The sequence below is a fragment of the Thermothelomyces heterothallicus genome (genome assembly GCF_042370625.1).
Source record: "Thermothelomyces heterothallicus CBS 202.75 unplaced genomic scaffold P884_scaffold_11, whole genome shotgun sequence".
Classification (NCBI taxonomy): domain Eukaryota; kingdom Fungi; phylum Ascomycota; class Sordariomycetes; order Sordariales; family Chaetomiaceae; genus Thermothelomyces; species Thermothelomyces heterothallicus.
In genome coordinates, this window is record NW_027192572.1 from 312115 (window position 1) to 326627 (window position 14513).

The 14513-nt window shown below is 55.5% G+C and overlaps 5 protein-coding genes across 5 annotated transcripts; 3 read left to right on the forward strand and 2 right to left on the reverse strand.

The window, feature by feature from the left end:
- The first annotated feature begins 1411 nt into the window (after positions 1–1411).
- On the forward strand, positions 1412–4091 carry P884DRAFT_285015 (S-adenosyl-L-methionine-dependent methyltransferase). Its single transcript, XM_069443738.1, has 8 exons — positions 1412–1923; positions 2168–2301; positions 2439–2480; positions 2662–2759; positions 2839–2851; positions 2924–3356; positions 3465–3549; positions 3685–4091. The coding sequence occupies exons 1-8, from the start codon at positions 1684–1686 to the stop codon at positions 3831–3833; spliced, it is 1194 nt and encodes a 397-aa protein (XP_069297527.1). The 5' UTR covers positions 1412–1683; the 3' UTR covers positions 3834–4091.
- Positions 4092–5408: 1317 nt separating this feature from the next.
- On the forward strand, positions 5409–5681 carry P884DRAFT_200302 (uncharacterized protein; the record flags this gene model as incomplete). The annotated part of the gene is made up of 1 exon (XM_069438287.1): positions 5409–5681. One exon carries the CDS (start codon positions 5409–5411, stop codon positions 5679–5681), a length of 273 nt encoding a protein of 90 aa, XP_069297528.1.
- Positions 5609–6072, reverse strand: P884DRAFT_20551 (uncharacterized protein). Its single transcript, XM_069438656.1, has one exon. It carries the CDS (start codon positions 6005–6007, stop codon positions 5711–5713), a length of 297 nt encoding a protein of 98 aa, XP_069297529.1. The 5' UTR covers positions 6008–6072; the 3' UTR covers positions 5609–5710.
- Positions 6073–6584: 512 nt separating this feature from the next.
- Positions 6585–8635, reverse strand: P884DRAFT_277600 (uncharacterized protein; the record flags this gene model as incomplete). The annotated part of the gene is made up of 5 exons (XM_069443095.1): positions 6585–6631; positions 6797–7184; positions 7293–7830; positions 7932–8439; positions 8503–8635. The coding sequence occupies 5 exons, from the start codon at positions 8633–8635 to the stop codon at positions 6585–6587; spliced, it is 1614 nt and encodes a 537-aa protein (XP_069297530.1).
- A 2525-nt stretch (positions 8636–11160) lies between these two features.
- On the forward strand, positions 11161–13722 carry P884DRAFT_285017 (uncharacterized protein; the record flags this gene model as incomplete). The annotated part of the gene is made up of 1 exon (XM_069443739.1): positions 11161–13722. The coding sequence occupies one exon, from the start codon at positions 11161–11163 to the stop codon at positions 13720–13722; it is 2562 nt and encodes an 853-aa protein (XP_069297531.1).
- Between the last annotated feature and the right edge of the window lie 791 nt (positions 13723–14513).

Genomic DNA, 14513 nt, shown 5'->3' on the forward strand with positions numbered 1-14513 from the left:
TCGTCGTTGGGTTGACGAGAATTGATATCGTTTGAATTATTAATTACTATTAATTACGTAGTATGTACGGACGTACACTAGTTATTAGCAGGCGACTTCCATTTACGTGTGAAACATGCATGGCCGTGACTGTGCCACCATGCGCGAGGCCCAGATTGGATACCCTCCGCCTCTGCATGCGGCTGACACGGCTCGAGCCGAAACGGCGGCGGCTGTACTACGTATGAGAAAAGATCGATCGAAGCGCGACAAAGGAATGTGTGGCTGCCCAAGATACGTGGCACAGGAATCATCAGGGGCGTTGTATCCAGTGGGAAACCCTCCTCCATGGACGTGTGTATGTACGCACATGTGTGCTCTAGTATGTGATAATGTACTGTGCTTGCTGCAGCCACATCTGCAGCTATCACCGAGAGGAGAGCATCGGCTGAATGCTGCGTGGGTGGGGGGAAGGAGGGGAAGTGAGGGGTAAAGAAACGAGATAGATATACATAAAAGAGGTACGGAGAGGGAGAAATACGGAGTATATGCCAGAGCAATTTATGAGTGGTGAACATTGGTCCGTATGATACTTGTATGATAGGTAGGCACCTTTAGATACCCAGCTTGTTGTGTGATTGCACTCGACAAACGTCAAGATAGCCTTAGCAATGTTTACTAGTGTAAGTATGTACGGTAGAGTATGTACATACTTGCAAATGGACTAGAAGGTAGCGTAGTGGAGTTTCTGCAAACTGATTGCTATGCTCGGGCCGTCACACGCTAGTGTATCTATCTACTACCATACACAGGATATACTAGTTAGTATACGGATAGGTAAGTTTCTTCCCCAAGACGGGCACTAACAAGGGTCCCCGCCTACAACACCACATTGAGAAACGAAAGCGCAGAAAACAGGATTTTGCTTTGAAAATCATGTACGTTATATAATAAGAGACGTATTTATCGTATTATCTTGTATGTATCATTTTTCTCTTTGGTTGATGATGTTGTACATGTGTTGAAGGTGTATTTCTGGTACTTTGCAACAAACGCCTGGGAAGCTTGGGTGTCGCCCTGAGCTTTCCACCAAGACGGAGCTTGGATCAATCGGATCTGCTCCCCAGGAACCCGCTCTCGGTGGACGGTCCTGTTACCGAATCCGATTTCGTTCGTCTTGTTAGCGCACACTAGTGTACACTAGTTGGACCTGGCATGGGGTGGTGCATAGTGTATTCCCCGCCCGTTTGCAACGTTCGCTGCCGACGGTTCAATTCCTACTGGCTACAGTGCGCAGTTGTTGGTGATGGACTGATGGCCATGCGAGCCGCCGTTGGCGGTCTCCATTTTTTGCTGCCACGTCTTCTCGTGGGCGAACGGAGCAACCCCCCCGGGCGCTCGCTTCTGAGAGGAGCTCTGAGAGGAGCATGGCAGTCCCAAGACCAGAACGGCCGCTCCAATCAACTCCAATCGTCAGAACAGGATGACAATCCCACCACCACTTCTTGTTCCCCGCCGCCACCCGGTGCGAGCGAACAAACTTCCCTTTTCAATCTGACAGCTCCCCCCTTTTTTTTCCTGTTTTTGTTTGCTTGTTTCCGTTCGCGCGCAGACAGGGTTATCCCATCATTTTCTCCCGTCGCGAAACCTTTCAACAAACCACACGAGTAATTATTGACAGCAAGCCAATTCTCCGCCGCCGCCATGTCCTCGCCAGCCAAGAACGAGAGCAACAGCCCGGCTCCGGCCGAGACGAAGCCGGCCGAGACGAAGCCGGCCGAGACGAAGCCGGCCGAAGAGAAGCCGGCAGAGACGAAGCAGGCCGAATCAACGCCCGCCGCTGCCGCATCACCGGCCGAGGCATCCTCGAGCGCCCAAGCGCAGACGTCGGCCGAATCCGGCGCTCAGGGCGACATTCTCCCCGGCCAGCACTGGACACGGCAAGTAGGTCTATCCGGATGGGTGCAAGCCCCCCTGAGCACACCCGCCCGAGCACGCCCCGTCTCGTCGCCGGCTTTTTTTTTTTTTTTTTTTTTTTTTTTTTGTGGGGGGGGGGGGGGGGGGGGGGGGGGGCCCCCATTTTTTTCACCCCCCCCCCCCCCCCCCTCCCCGAGAGGAAACAAGGAAGATGATAGTTGTCAATAAGAAGCCACAAAGGCTGACGCTATTGTGATACCCCCTCATGTAGCCGATTAATGACGCCGACTCGAGCTACGACAGCGAAATTGCCAGCTCGACCAACTCGCTCACCTCGAGCATTCTAGCCTACCGCACCATCAACGGGAGGACCTACCACAGCGATAGGACGCCGGCCGAATACTGGTTCGTCTCCGACCGAGCCTTTTCCTTACCTTGCAGTTTTTGATTTGCGCTGCTTGCTGCGAGTGATGATGGGGGACCTGTCCGGCTCACACCATTGGGGGGGTGCTCATCTGCGCACCCTGATTCTCTCGATCCAGGGGCCCGAACGATGAGAAGCAGGCCGAGTGCATGGATATCCAGTAAGTGAGAGAACACTGGCCCACCCCGCGGCATTCTGGATGGTACCCGGGGAAGAGACACATGCGTGATGCATGGATGAGGAACCGAGCGTTGGGGAGTTGGATTGGGGGAAAGTGTGTTTTAGGAGGAACGATATAACTAACCGCGGTTTTTTCACCCGCGCTCTCTCGTCCTCCTTAGGCACCATGCGTTCACTCTCATGCTGGACGGCGCCCTCTACAAGGCGCCGCTGGAAGTAGACAAGATCAAGAAGGTTCTGGATGTCGGGACAGGGACGGGTAAGTACCTTACGGTGCCCCCCTACCGTAAGCATAACATGCTGACCGCGCTTCTTTTTTTTTCTTCTTTTTTCTACAGGAATTTGGGCGATGTAAGCGTGCCTGGCTTGTTTTCTCTCTCCTGTTTCTTCTTCTCTCTTCTGACGGGCCAACCACTATACCAGCGACTTCGCCGACGAGCACCCCAACGTCGAGGTGATCGGCACCGACATCTCGCCGATCCAGCCCGGCTGGGTGCCGCCCAACGTCTTCTTCGAGATGGAGGATGCGACGCAGGCGTGGACCTTCGCCGAGAACTCGTTCGACTTTGTCCACATGCGCTACCTCTACGGCTCCATCGCCGACTGGAACCAGCTCTTCCGCGAGGCCTACCGCGTCGTCAAGCCGGGCGGCTACATCGAGACCTTCGAGGCCGACAGCGCCTTCTGCTCCGACGACGGCACCATCAAGGAGGGTTCCGCCATGGACCAGTGGAGTAAGGTCTTTGAAGAGGGCGGCAGGAAGTTTGGCAGGACCTTCATGCCCGTGAGCGATAACGTCCAGCGCACCGGCCTCGAGGCAGCCGGGTTCGTCAACCTGGTGCAACATGACTTCAAGGCAAGTAGTTTGTTCTTTATTTTTTTAATAAAAAAAAGAAAAAAGAAAAAAAAAAGCTCCCGTCCCATTTAAATACGTGCTAACTCGGTCTGCGTCGCAACTCTCCAGGTCCCCCTCACCGCCTGGCCTGCCGACAAGAAGCAAGCAGAGCTCGGCGCTTACTGCCACCTCGCGATAGATCAGGATACGGAAGGTGAGTCTTGAGTCTAGTCCGGGGCAGCTGGCCGTAGTCATGCGCTCTCTCTCTCTCTCTCTCTCTCTATACAAGTTGTGGCCCTTGTTGTCTTGGCTGACGGGATCGTGTGAACCCACCTCGACAAACCTCCAGGCCTGATTCTGTACACGTTCCAGCAGATCATGGGCTGGTCCGCGGCCGAGGTCCATGCCTACGTCGCCCACCTTCGCAAGCAGATGCGCGACAAGACCGTGCACCCCTACGGGAGACTGCGGCTGATCTACGCTCAGAAGCCCCTCTGATGGCCTTGAGTCGCTGTCGCTGCCGTCGTGCGGAGGGCGGGACGACATCGTGTCATCGGGCCAACACGACCAAGAGAAGGAGGGGGAGAGGGATACATGCTACCCTGGATCATCACGAGGGGAAGCTCCGATCAGGATTTCGTTAAAAAATGTTTCCCATCCAGCTACCTCGCCTGCGGCTCCCCCCCCCCCCCCCCCCCCCCCTTCTCTCTTTGCCTTGGAACCCTGGAGGTACTTGGGGCTGGAGGATCAGGCAACATGCTGCATCGGCAAAGTTGGGAGGTATATATAGGAAGGCGAAAGCCGGAACACCTCGATATGTGTTTGGGTAGACGCCTTCACAGATGCGCATGCGTCCTATTTCATGCCTTGGGTTCATTTATGGTTCATTGTTTTTTTTTTCCTTTGTTTTTTCCCTTCGAGCTTCTGGTGAGTGGGATATTAGCCATGTCGTGTGGACGATACCCATGCGCCCTTGAAACACAACATCAGACGGCCCGTCCTCAGAGGTTGCCTTTTAGAGCGCTTAGACGGAGTAGCCAAGCCCCGTACTACAGTAGTGCGCCTCCAAATGCCCGGGGCCCCCACCCCCAATCAACCCCTGTCCCCTGAACACGCCTCCTCCACACGGACACAAGGACACGGACACGGACACAAGGGGCTGGCTGGGGCACCTCGCGATTCAGCAGTCGTCTCAGGTTTTTGAGGCTCTGCTGTTCGCAGGACGCGACCTCCCCGGATCCGAGACAGGTGAGACAAAAAGCGCTGTCCGGCTCGACCAATAGAAATGGCTCGTCCCCGTGTCATTACGCCACTTCTCTCCGTTTTACTTGTAAAGTTCCCCGGTACACACAAAATTACTTGCCGTACGGAGTATACAGCCGGGTGCAACAGGTGCAACAGCGTATAGTTAGTGTACGGATTAGGGTAACTGAGATGCCAAGAAAAGGGCGGGCACTGACGGCCCTGATCTCTGCGCTTCATCATGAGTTCCGTATTATCCATGCTCCCCTGCTCGTCTGCTCAGGGTCCTCCGTAGGGGGCACCTCCCTCCCCAAGAAGGCCGTTCAAGATCGTACGATCCCCCGTTTGGGGCCACTCGTGCATCATCTCTCTTCCTCTTTTGTACCGTTTTTTCTTTGCTTTTCTCATTCTCTTCTCCTCGTCTTATTTCTCCTCGGGTGACGCTCCCTCAGTCTCCAAATACCTAATCCCCCGAGGAAAACCACTCGTTGCTAGACAAAGAAGAGTGCCGGTCGCTGGTCGCTGGTCGCAGTTCGTTCCGTTCGTTTCTTGAGTAACTTGTTAATTATTTTAAAAGAAAAAGAAAAAAAAAGAGGAAAAAAAAGGAAGAAGAAGCGGAAGAAGAAGAGATATCCGACGCTCCTCTCCGGCCGGTCCACGCAGCCTACCATACCTAGTTCTCCTCTCCTCCCCGTCGCGCGCTTTCGATCGCATTCGAGATTAAAAGCCCGCACTGAACCGAACCGAACCGAACCGAAGCATACCGTTTTTGAACAAGAAAAAGAACAAAAGGGAAGAAGAGAAGAGAGGAAGAGAAGAGAAAAAAAAAACATGGGCCAGAACCTGTCCCTCTCGGAGCCGTTCGCCGACACGTCGGGCGCTGTGCTGTCGCCCATCGACCGCGCCAACGACATCATCGTCGCCATCATCTGGGGCCTCTCCCTCTACGGCATCGGCATGATCTGGTGTGCCGTCGGCCTGCTGCGACGCTGGGCCGGTCCCAACAACGACAGGGGCGTCACCATGCTCTCCGTCCTGGCCGCCTTTCTCATGTCCGCCGGCTGGCCCGTCATACTGGCCTACTTTGCCTTCTCCAATCAATAGTCGATCCCGGGGTCGCCCGAATGGGTTAGTCATCCACTGTGCGATACACATTCGACAGCGTCACTTAGCGTGGGAGGGTCAGTAGTTGGTCTTGAGGGACAACGGGGGCAAACGGGACCGCAGGCTGTCGGCTTGAATGGCGGGTATTCGGAAGCATGCAGTGGGCTTTGTTTTGGATAGGGGAGGGTAGTCGAGCTGAGATTTCGAGGCACCGAGGATATGAGAGACACGTGTCGAGGGTGCTGGATGAGGACGGTGAAGGGAAGTTGCAGGGCAATGGGCAAATCGACGAGGTGCGACAGGTGGACAGTGGTCGAGTTTTTCATCAGGGCGTAGTTATATAATAACCCGCTATATATACTTCTTCTTCTTCGGGATGTACACAACCAGGTGCATGCCATATTGTCGTCCCTTAATTACCATCCGAGTTGTGATTATGAAAAGTGTCATATGTGAGCGCTGTTGTGAAACCTGATTTGGGGCTAATTAATTATTTCGCCCGGCGAAGCTACCGCCCTCGCCGTTGTCGATTCGGTCCGCTGGTCGGACTCGAAAGCCGGTGTTGAGATTGATCGCTTCCCAGGCACCCAGGTTGATGAGTAGCTGGGTATCTTTCTGGAAATACTGAATAATGATGCTGAAGGTAATTAGGTGAGGTCTTTCAAGATAAACTGCGAAAGCCCCGCTGAAGCTTCCTGGACCTCTGATGATGGGCCAGACTCCCCAATTTGCTCCGTTATTACCCCCATGGCGGTAATCAGGCATTCCTCGGAGCTCTGTACCGCGATGCTGTCAGTCGCAGCAGCTTAGTACTAATTATCTCTGGGAACACGTACCTCAGAGGCATAGAGGCCAGTGATGACCGTGCCCGGAGCGGCTCTGACTTCACTGCACACCCTGTCTTCACCGCACTTGAAAATCTGACATGATCTCCCGCCGTTTGTATAAAACTAGAAGGATAGAGGGAGTGAGCAATGCTGCCCAACCGGGTCGGAAAGAGGGAAGGGATGAAGAGGAACATACCTCGCTCCAAACCATAATCTCTTTCCCAACGATCCGAGGAAGGACTTCCCCGGAGCTGGGTGCAGAATAGCCCATCTTGATGCCTTCAATACGCTCTCCGCCAGGCCCATCGATGGAGAAGCCGAGGACATAGTCATGTTCCTCTACGATACTGAGTCGGCCAAGGACTCGATGCCCTGGTGGCACTTCTTTGTTGTAGGAAAAGTGAATTCGAAGCAAGCCATCCGAGGATGTCGCCGAAATGCTGGTCAGGTGCCGAGGGTACTTCCCCCCGGTTCCTCCAAAGTGGCACCAGAACAGTGGGTTGTAGCCAACCATATAAGAGTCAAGTTGGGGGAATGAGTCCTCGTTCAAGCAGAGGTTAGGTGGCGGGATGGTAGCATACCACACCGCTGCGTCTCGGAATCGGCATTGGTGCGGCAAGGCTCCTCGAAGAGGAGTCGATCGTACATAGACAGCGAGACTGACCATCTTGCACCCCTGCCTAGGGTTAGCGTTGCGTGATCCGTGGTATGTGCGCGCATACAGTACAGGTATGTGGTATATATAATGGTCCGTTTATGAACTCTCTCGCCGGGGGCCACATACGTCGAACCCTGCCTCCAGCCCCATGATACGGCCGGCGACGAGCAGCCGGTCGGTTTGAGGGACGTCATCCAGGTATCCGAGCCAGGGCGACCCCGAGCCCGCCGGCCCAGCAATGCATTGGAGACCCTGGAGGCCGCGAGATCCTATGGCCAGGCGGAAGCCCCAGAGGTGGGAAAGCTCGACGAAATGTTCCGAAGGAGAGCAGTAGCCCAGGCGAATGTGATCTCCGGCAAGGGTGGAGAGAGACATTCCCACAATATACCCTCCATCGGGGAAAGCAGCAGTAGAGACGGATAGACGCGCAAGGTTGTCAGGGATAGCAACGCTTTGGGTTCGGAATCTACGGCAGCCGTAGCGGAAATAGTTGCCGCCACCGGCCTGCTCGGCACTCCAGAGAAGCCCAGTCGCCTCGATGCGCAGATCCGTAGCTTGCAGAACGGAATCCAGCGACCATAACAGGGGCAAGGCCGGGGGCATATTGTTCCAGACTAGGGTCATAATATTCACCACGCCTTCCAGGAGACGCCAGATGCGCCGCCTATTGCGGAGTCCCTGGTTGAGATGGACGTGTTTATGGGTGCGACGGTAGAGCCAACGCCAGTCTTTTGGCGATTGATCGCGGGTTCCAAAGAGCCGGACGCCCCGAATGTGGAAGCCCAGAACTGCTGACTGTAGAAAAGGGGGAAGAATGCCCACGAGGCCAGGCGAGCGCGAAGCGCATCTGCGGTAGGCAGGAGCACGGCAATGGCTGCGCATAACTCTGCCGGCAGCGACGCGAAACAGTCCCTCCCTAATAGAATCCGAGACGGCCGAGCGATATGCGTGAAGGCCGGCGGCGGTTCCTGTGGATCCTCGGCAATGAGACGGTCGACGCCGGGGACCCGATAGGGGTCCGCGCTGAACACCGGGTCCGGCCCAGAGAAATCCCGGGCGTCGTATCGTCCTTCTTCTTCCCAGGGGAAGGAGTACGTCTTGTCTACCACAGCAGCTCCGCCATAATCGTGGCCCCAGCTTGGCGCGTGACTATGGGGTAAAACGGGAAGGGAGCGGCAGATGTCGAGCAATCTCTGGAGCGAGAACGGGGCTGGGCGCGACGCTTCTTGCAGCAGTCTCCAGCAGGAATCGTGGAAGACAAAGCCGCGAATGACTCCAAGACCCGGGGAATACGAGAGGGGAATGGCGTCCTCGTCGGAAGGGTTGAAGCCGGCACCGCTCTCGCCCATGTTCTTCTCGTCGTGGGGCGCGTTCGTGATAGCCGGAACGGGATATCCGGTGTGCAGGGGGCCAGCGGAGCTGAAGCACACTACTCCATCGTCAGCCGCCCGAAGCAAACCCGGATCCATCGAGATTGGGCACTCTAGGGGCACTTACGGGCGCGAAGCTTGTTTTCCCATCTTTCGGAAGATTCAGAGTCCCATTTTGGCCGCACGACCCACCCGCAGAGCGCGCAGCAGACCTGATATAAGCTCATACTTATCTTGTTAATTGCCTGACCGTCTCCGACAGCCAGAATCAAGAAAGATAATTATAATATGGCCATCACGGTATGGTGGGTAGAGGAGGTGGTTGTTGCAGTTACAACACATACTGATTAGAAAAAGGGCCGCCACCGTTTAATCACAGGGTCGCAGCATTGCTTGCAGCTCGACCGCGTTTCCCACTTTCCCGCAGGCATCCACAGAACAGACCAGGAAGACCCAAAGCAGTTACTCCCTGACATGATAAAAACGGAAGTTAACTCCCTGGAACCAAGGATGCACAGCACCTGCCATTCCTCTCTTCCTACAGGTCGTTTTGTTGCAAGAGTGAACCAACACCCGTTCCATCCCTGCGAAAACGTCGGTCCAGTAACTAATTAGTAATTAATAGTTGCAGCAACTCGCACACAAAGGTGAACCGAACTGGCGCCACTTCGGTGTCGCTCTAGACACGCCCTCCTCCTCCTCCCCAACTTGACGACCTATGTCCTGGTCCGTGCTGATAGCGGCATATGGTTTTATGGGGATCAGGTGTAATATCTTGATTCTCCATGGGTATGGAGCGGCGAAGGCGATGAATGACAGATACAATTATTCTGTGCAGCTACAGCTACGCGTTATGAATCGCCTAGTAACGCCTCATTCTCCCAACTAAACCTGACAAGACGGGTATCCTACACTGAAGTGCACTCAGACCATGGACTTCTAATTAATTAGCTAAGCGGGCCGGGCGCAATGGACGCCTTCAACTCTCACTCCTCCCTGTGTCGGGACTCTGAGTAACTTGAGAATGACAGCGGACCGTGACCGAGGATCCCCAAGGTACTTACATCGGCTTGACAGCTAAAGTAGTTCACAGAAGTGCATTGTTAGATTACATGCCTACTACTTACTGAGGTTAATGCACCAGAAAAAGGGGGGGGGGGTATGCGCAGACTGCGGCGCGAAAAGAGAGGTATCTGGATCTGGCTATTCACCTCTTCCCTCACGAATGTAGGAGCCGAGCTGCGTGACCCATTTTCTCGACATGCTCTTCAACGAAGAATGGCGTTGACAAATGATTTAGATTAATTATTTTTTTTTGTTCGTAGGGATTGCTGCAGCGCCGAACTCCCGGCTGATAGTTACTTCGAATTGAACAGCGAGTATTGTGGTAATTACGTGGTTCTTTTCAAGGTTGCTACTATGAATTATACTTGCCCATTGCGGTAATCCCAAAGGTTATACGTACTCAGTAATTACATGTGTAAGTGCTTCGTTTCTCATCCGGGCAAACAGGATGAGCCCTGGCAAGCTCGCTTCCCTCCCCCATACGGCATCCTCCAGTCACTCCCCAAACTTCCCCGGCCGGAGACGAGCCTGGGGAGTTCTGGGTTCCCTCGTGGCCTCCACGCCCGCAGGGGGGAAGGGGGGTCCGCATCGCGCACCCCGGGGTCTGGAGAAGCGAGAACCCCGGATGGAGGACGTGCCCGGGCGGTTGGACGGATGGACGAACGGATGATGCGGGCAGTGGATATGAGCAGGTGAGGCAGGACAACCTCCCACCAGCAGATACTACTTACTGTATGTACAAGTAATTAATTAGTGTACTTGCGCAGCACCGAACCTCCACCACCTCCGCTCAGGCACAAGGTATGTATATATAGGTCCACGGCTAAATTCGTCGACCTGGCCGAGCTTCATGCAGCAAAGAGAGAGAGAGAGAATGTGGCTTCAAGGGTTTCAAGGGTCCCGGATCGCTGAGCCTGCAGCCCGACGATCAACGCTCTCGAGATTGACGTCATTATCTAGTTGGAGCACCTTGCTAGAGTACATACCTAGCTACCAAGTAGGGCCCTAATTACACCAACATCTTTAAGCCTTGACACCTCAGATGCAGGCATTGGCCCCGTTATTCCGTTGCTACCAGCACAACCAAACTATATTAAGCAGTTTGCTGAGGCCTTACGCAATGCTTGGAATTTCGATCTGATAACATCGGATAATCATGTGAGCCAAAAAGGGCTGGGAACAATAGTTTGTATGCCAAGAGAGCAACGTCAGTCTTGGTGTTGCATCCACACCGAAGCAGCGCATCATTGGCTCGAGCCGACCTAACGGACCGGCCATGATGTCAGAACGGCCCGGCTGAGGACGGAATGACGCTGTCGAGTTGGGTTCATCTTTTGTTTGCGGCAAGAGGTATTATTAAATGAGTTGAGGGCCGTTAATGTGCGCCTTTTTTTGACTTCGGTCCCCGAGTGTTACCTCTTACATATATATATGCATCAACCAAAGATAATACTGCTCTGCAACCTTGCATCGGATAACTCGCACCCAACCCCCCCGGCCCATATCTTGGTCAGAAGATATACGGCCTGAAACTGCTTCCTTCAACTGTCCAAAGTGTAATGGCAACAAGAGCACTCCCCGGGTCCTACCCCGACAGCATCCCGCCCACCCCGGATGAGATGATGATGCAGCAACAGCAGAAGCAGCCGAGCCAGCTTGATCAGCAATGCCGGCAGCGTAGCAATCTCCACAAGCCCAGTGACCCTCGCGGCCACAAGCACACCGACTCGGGCGTTGCCGTTCCCGATGATAAGCCCCACTGGTACGGCCCTAATGAAGCAATAGGGGGCGGCACCTATGTCCGGGAACATCATACTACCCTCTTTACTTGCCCCATGAAGTCGCCCATCGGAACCGAACTGGGCACGACGACGAAGCCGACAGCCGTCTCGAGCAAGGATGAGAACAGAAGCTCGGCTGCCGCGATGATTGGTACCAGTGCCGTGGAGGGAGGTGCGGGGAAGACCGAACCGAAGGCGTTGCAGCAGCAGCAGCAGGAGCAGCAGCAGCAGCAAAGCCTGGAGCAAAGCCGTCCGCTGTCGGATGAGCCGGCCTCGCATTTGGGAGACACATCCAGAGGCGCAGACGGAGCCGTCTACAACACAGTGACAGGCCACGGAAGTGCCGCGGACGACCACGAGGAGCATCACCACCTGCCTCCAAAGTCGGCCCCGACGAACTCGTCGTCGCCGGGGACAGCCGTCGTTGAGGGAGATGTCACGAACTATCCCAGGGGCACCGGCGTTTACAACACCGTGACCGGGCACGGTAGTCAAGACGACGAGTCGAGACGCCGCTCTCGGAACATCGCCCCCGGCGTCCTCCCAGAGACGGCCGTTCGCGACGACGTCCTCCATCTCGCCGAGGCGGACTCGAGAGACGGCGGGCACGTCGACGCCCAGGCGAAGCGCGAGACCGCTGCCCAACAACGAGCTTTTCCTCTTGCCACGGGGCCTCCGGAGGGCCGCAACGACGGGCGCGCGTCAGGGTCGCCGTCCAGACAGGGAGCTGCTGCTGCTGCTGCTGCTGCTGCTGCTGCTGCTGCCGCCGATCGGAACCAGGAGGGCCTCGGCGCCCTCACCAATGCAGAGGGAGAGAGGAGCCAGGTCGTCGCAGCAGGAGGAGCCGCGAAGGGCAACGAGCGACGCTCTTCGCAGCCGACATCGCCGATCGAGAAAGCCAGCAGGCACGAAGAAGGGTCGCGCAAGGGCAACAACCGAAACAGGAAGCACGGCATCTTTGGCATCTTTCACCGGCGCAGGAGTGACGCCAAAGAGGTAACCCGCAGGAAGTCTGCCGGCGACCAGGACGAGCCGGCGAACCAGGATGCCACCGTGGTCGCCAACCCTCCGAGCCGCCCGCGCAGACCCAGCATGGGCGAATCGACAACGGAGCGCAGGCGGTCGAGATCGTCCGCCAAGACCGAGGACGAGACCTCCGCGGGAGGAGCGGCGGCGGCAGGAACGGCGGCGGCGGCGGGGGCCGGTACCTTTGGTCTCTTTCACCAACGCGCCAAGAGAAAGAGCACCGGCGAGGAGAGCCGAGAGAAGACACAAGAGGCAGCCAACAGTAAGCGTGCGCCAATGTCTGCCGGCGCAGGCGGCGCAGGTCCCGCCGGAGAGACCATGCATCCGACCGAGGAAGTTCCGACCCCCTTTGAACATCCGAGAGAGCCGCCGGTGCGTCCAGAGGGCGTCGGCCACGGGCTCGCTGCCGCCGGGGCCGAGAACCAGTCTGGCGCGTCCCAGGGGACGCAGCAGAAGAAGGAGAAGGTGGGTGCCACAACGACGAACGAGCCGGGCGGCAACCATTACAACACCCTCGCGTCCGGGACCCCGTCTGGCATCAAAAAACAGGCGCGCGGAACTACCTCCCGTCATGAAGAGTACGGCGGCGACGGCGGCGACGACGGCGACGGCGGCGACGAAGACGACAGCAGGCTCGAGTACAACGTCCTGTCCTCCGGAACCCCGTCCGGCGTCAAGGTCAAGCCCAAGTCGCGGCGGCGGAGCGCGCACGCCGACACCGCCACGGCAACGACGGGAACGGACGGGGGGGTCCTGCCCGCCGCCGATGACGACACCAACACCTCGCGCACCGCCGCCGCCGCCGCCGCCGCCGCCGTCGTCGGGGGTGTCGGGTACGGCAGCGCAGCGGGCGCGACGACGATTCCTTCGACTCGTACTCAGCAGCAACAGCAGAACCAGCAGAACCAGCAGAACCAGCAGAACCAGCACGAGCTGCTGCCGCCGATCCCGCCCTCCTCGCACGGCGGCCGCGGCCCGGAGCGCGACGGCGAGCGAGCAGCCGGGACGCGCCACGCGCCGCCGCCCGGCATCATCAGCAACGCCAGCCAGGAGTCCCTGCCCGGCGTGACGACGTACGGGCCGCGGGCGGCCGAGCACGACATGAGCCCCGTGGTGGTGCCGGCCGCGCATTACGTCGCGCCGCCGCCGCCGTCGCCGTCGCCGTCGCCGTCTGCACTGGCCGCGGGGGCAACCAGGGACCACCGCGGCGGGCGGGTGATGCACGTGTGCAGGCACTGCGGCTTGGAGAACGATATCACCGACTATTTCCTGCTGCGAGCGGCTGGCGCGGGCGACGGTTCTGTGTCTCACTAGGGGAGTCTAGCTGGGATGAAGTCTAAGGGGCTGAGAAGCCTTGCTTGTGTAAGGTACTATTAAATTAATGGCGGTGTGAAGGACCGTAGAAGGCTGCTTTGGTCAGGTAGGGCAGGTATAATTATTATATTATTCATTCTTTGCTTCGGTACCTGGCAACTACTTATAAGTATGACCCCCCATCGATGGAACAACTTATCAATGGAACACTTGGCAAACCTTGGCACCTACAACCACCTATCTTTTTCAATAATATATATTATAGTTCTATTTAACCAACTACAATATAGGAAGCCATTGATTCTACACTTTCTAAGCCGCTTTCTTTAGCTATAGGGTCCTTAATATGGCTGGCTTTAACCTAGGCCTGGGAGATCTATTTAATCGTAATAAACTACTTATATAGATTAATAATTACCTTCTTCCTCTTTGATAGCTAGGCTACTTCTAACTACACCTTTAGAGCGTTATTTGCCTACTATAGCTAAATTAATTTAATCTTTCTAGTTAAATGCCTTTTTAATCTTCTTAAATAGGAGCCTATATATAGAGAGGTACTAAGAGTTAATAACTAGGCTAATTAGCTAATTATATAAGTCTAATCTTCTCTATAATATATTAAAAAATAGGTTAATAGCTCCTTTTAAAGGCTAGGAGTTATTATTATTATTATTAGTCCTACACTATTATACTAATAAGTATACCAGAGCCTCTCTAGTTATATATAAAGGAAACCATACCTAATAGGCCAGATAAAAACCTCTATCCTACCTTTAACGCCTAATCCAGAA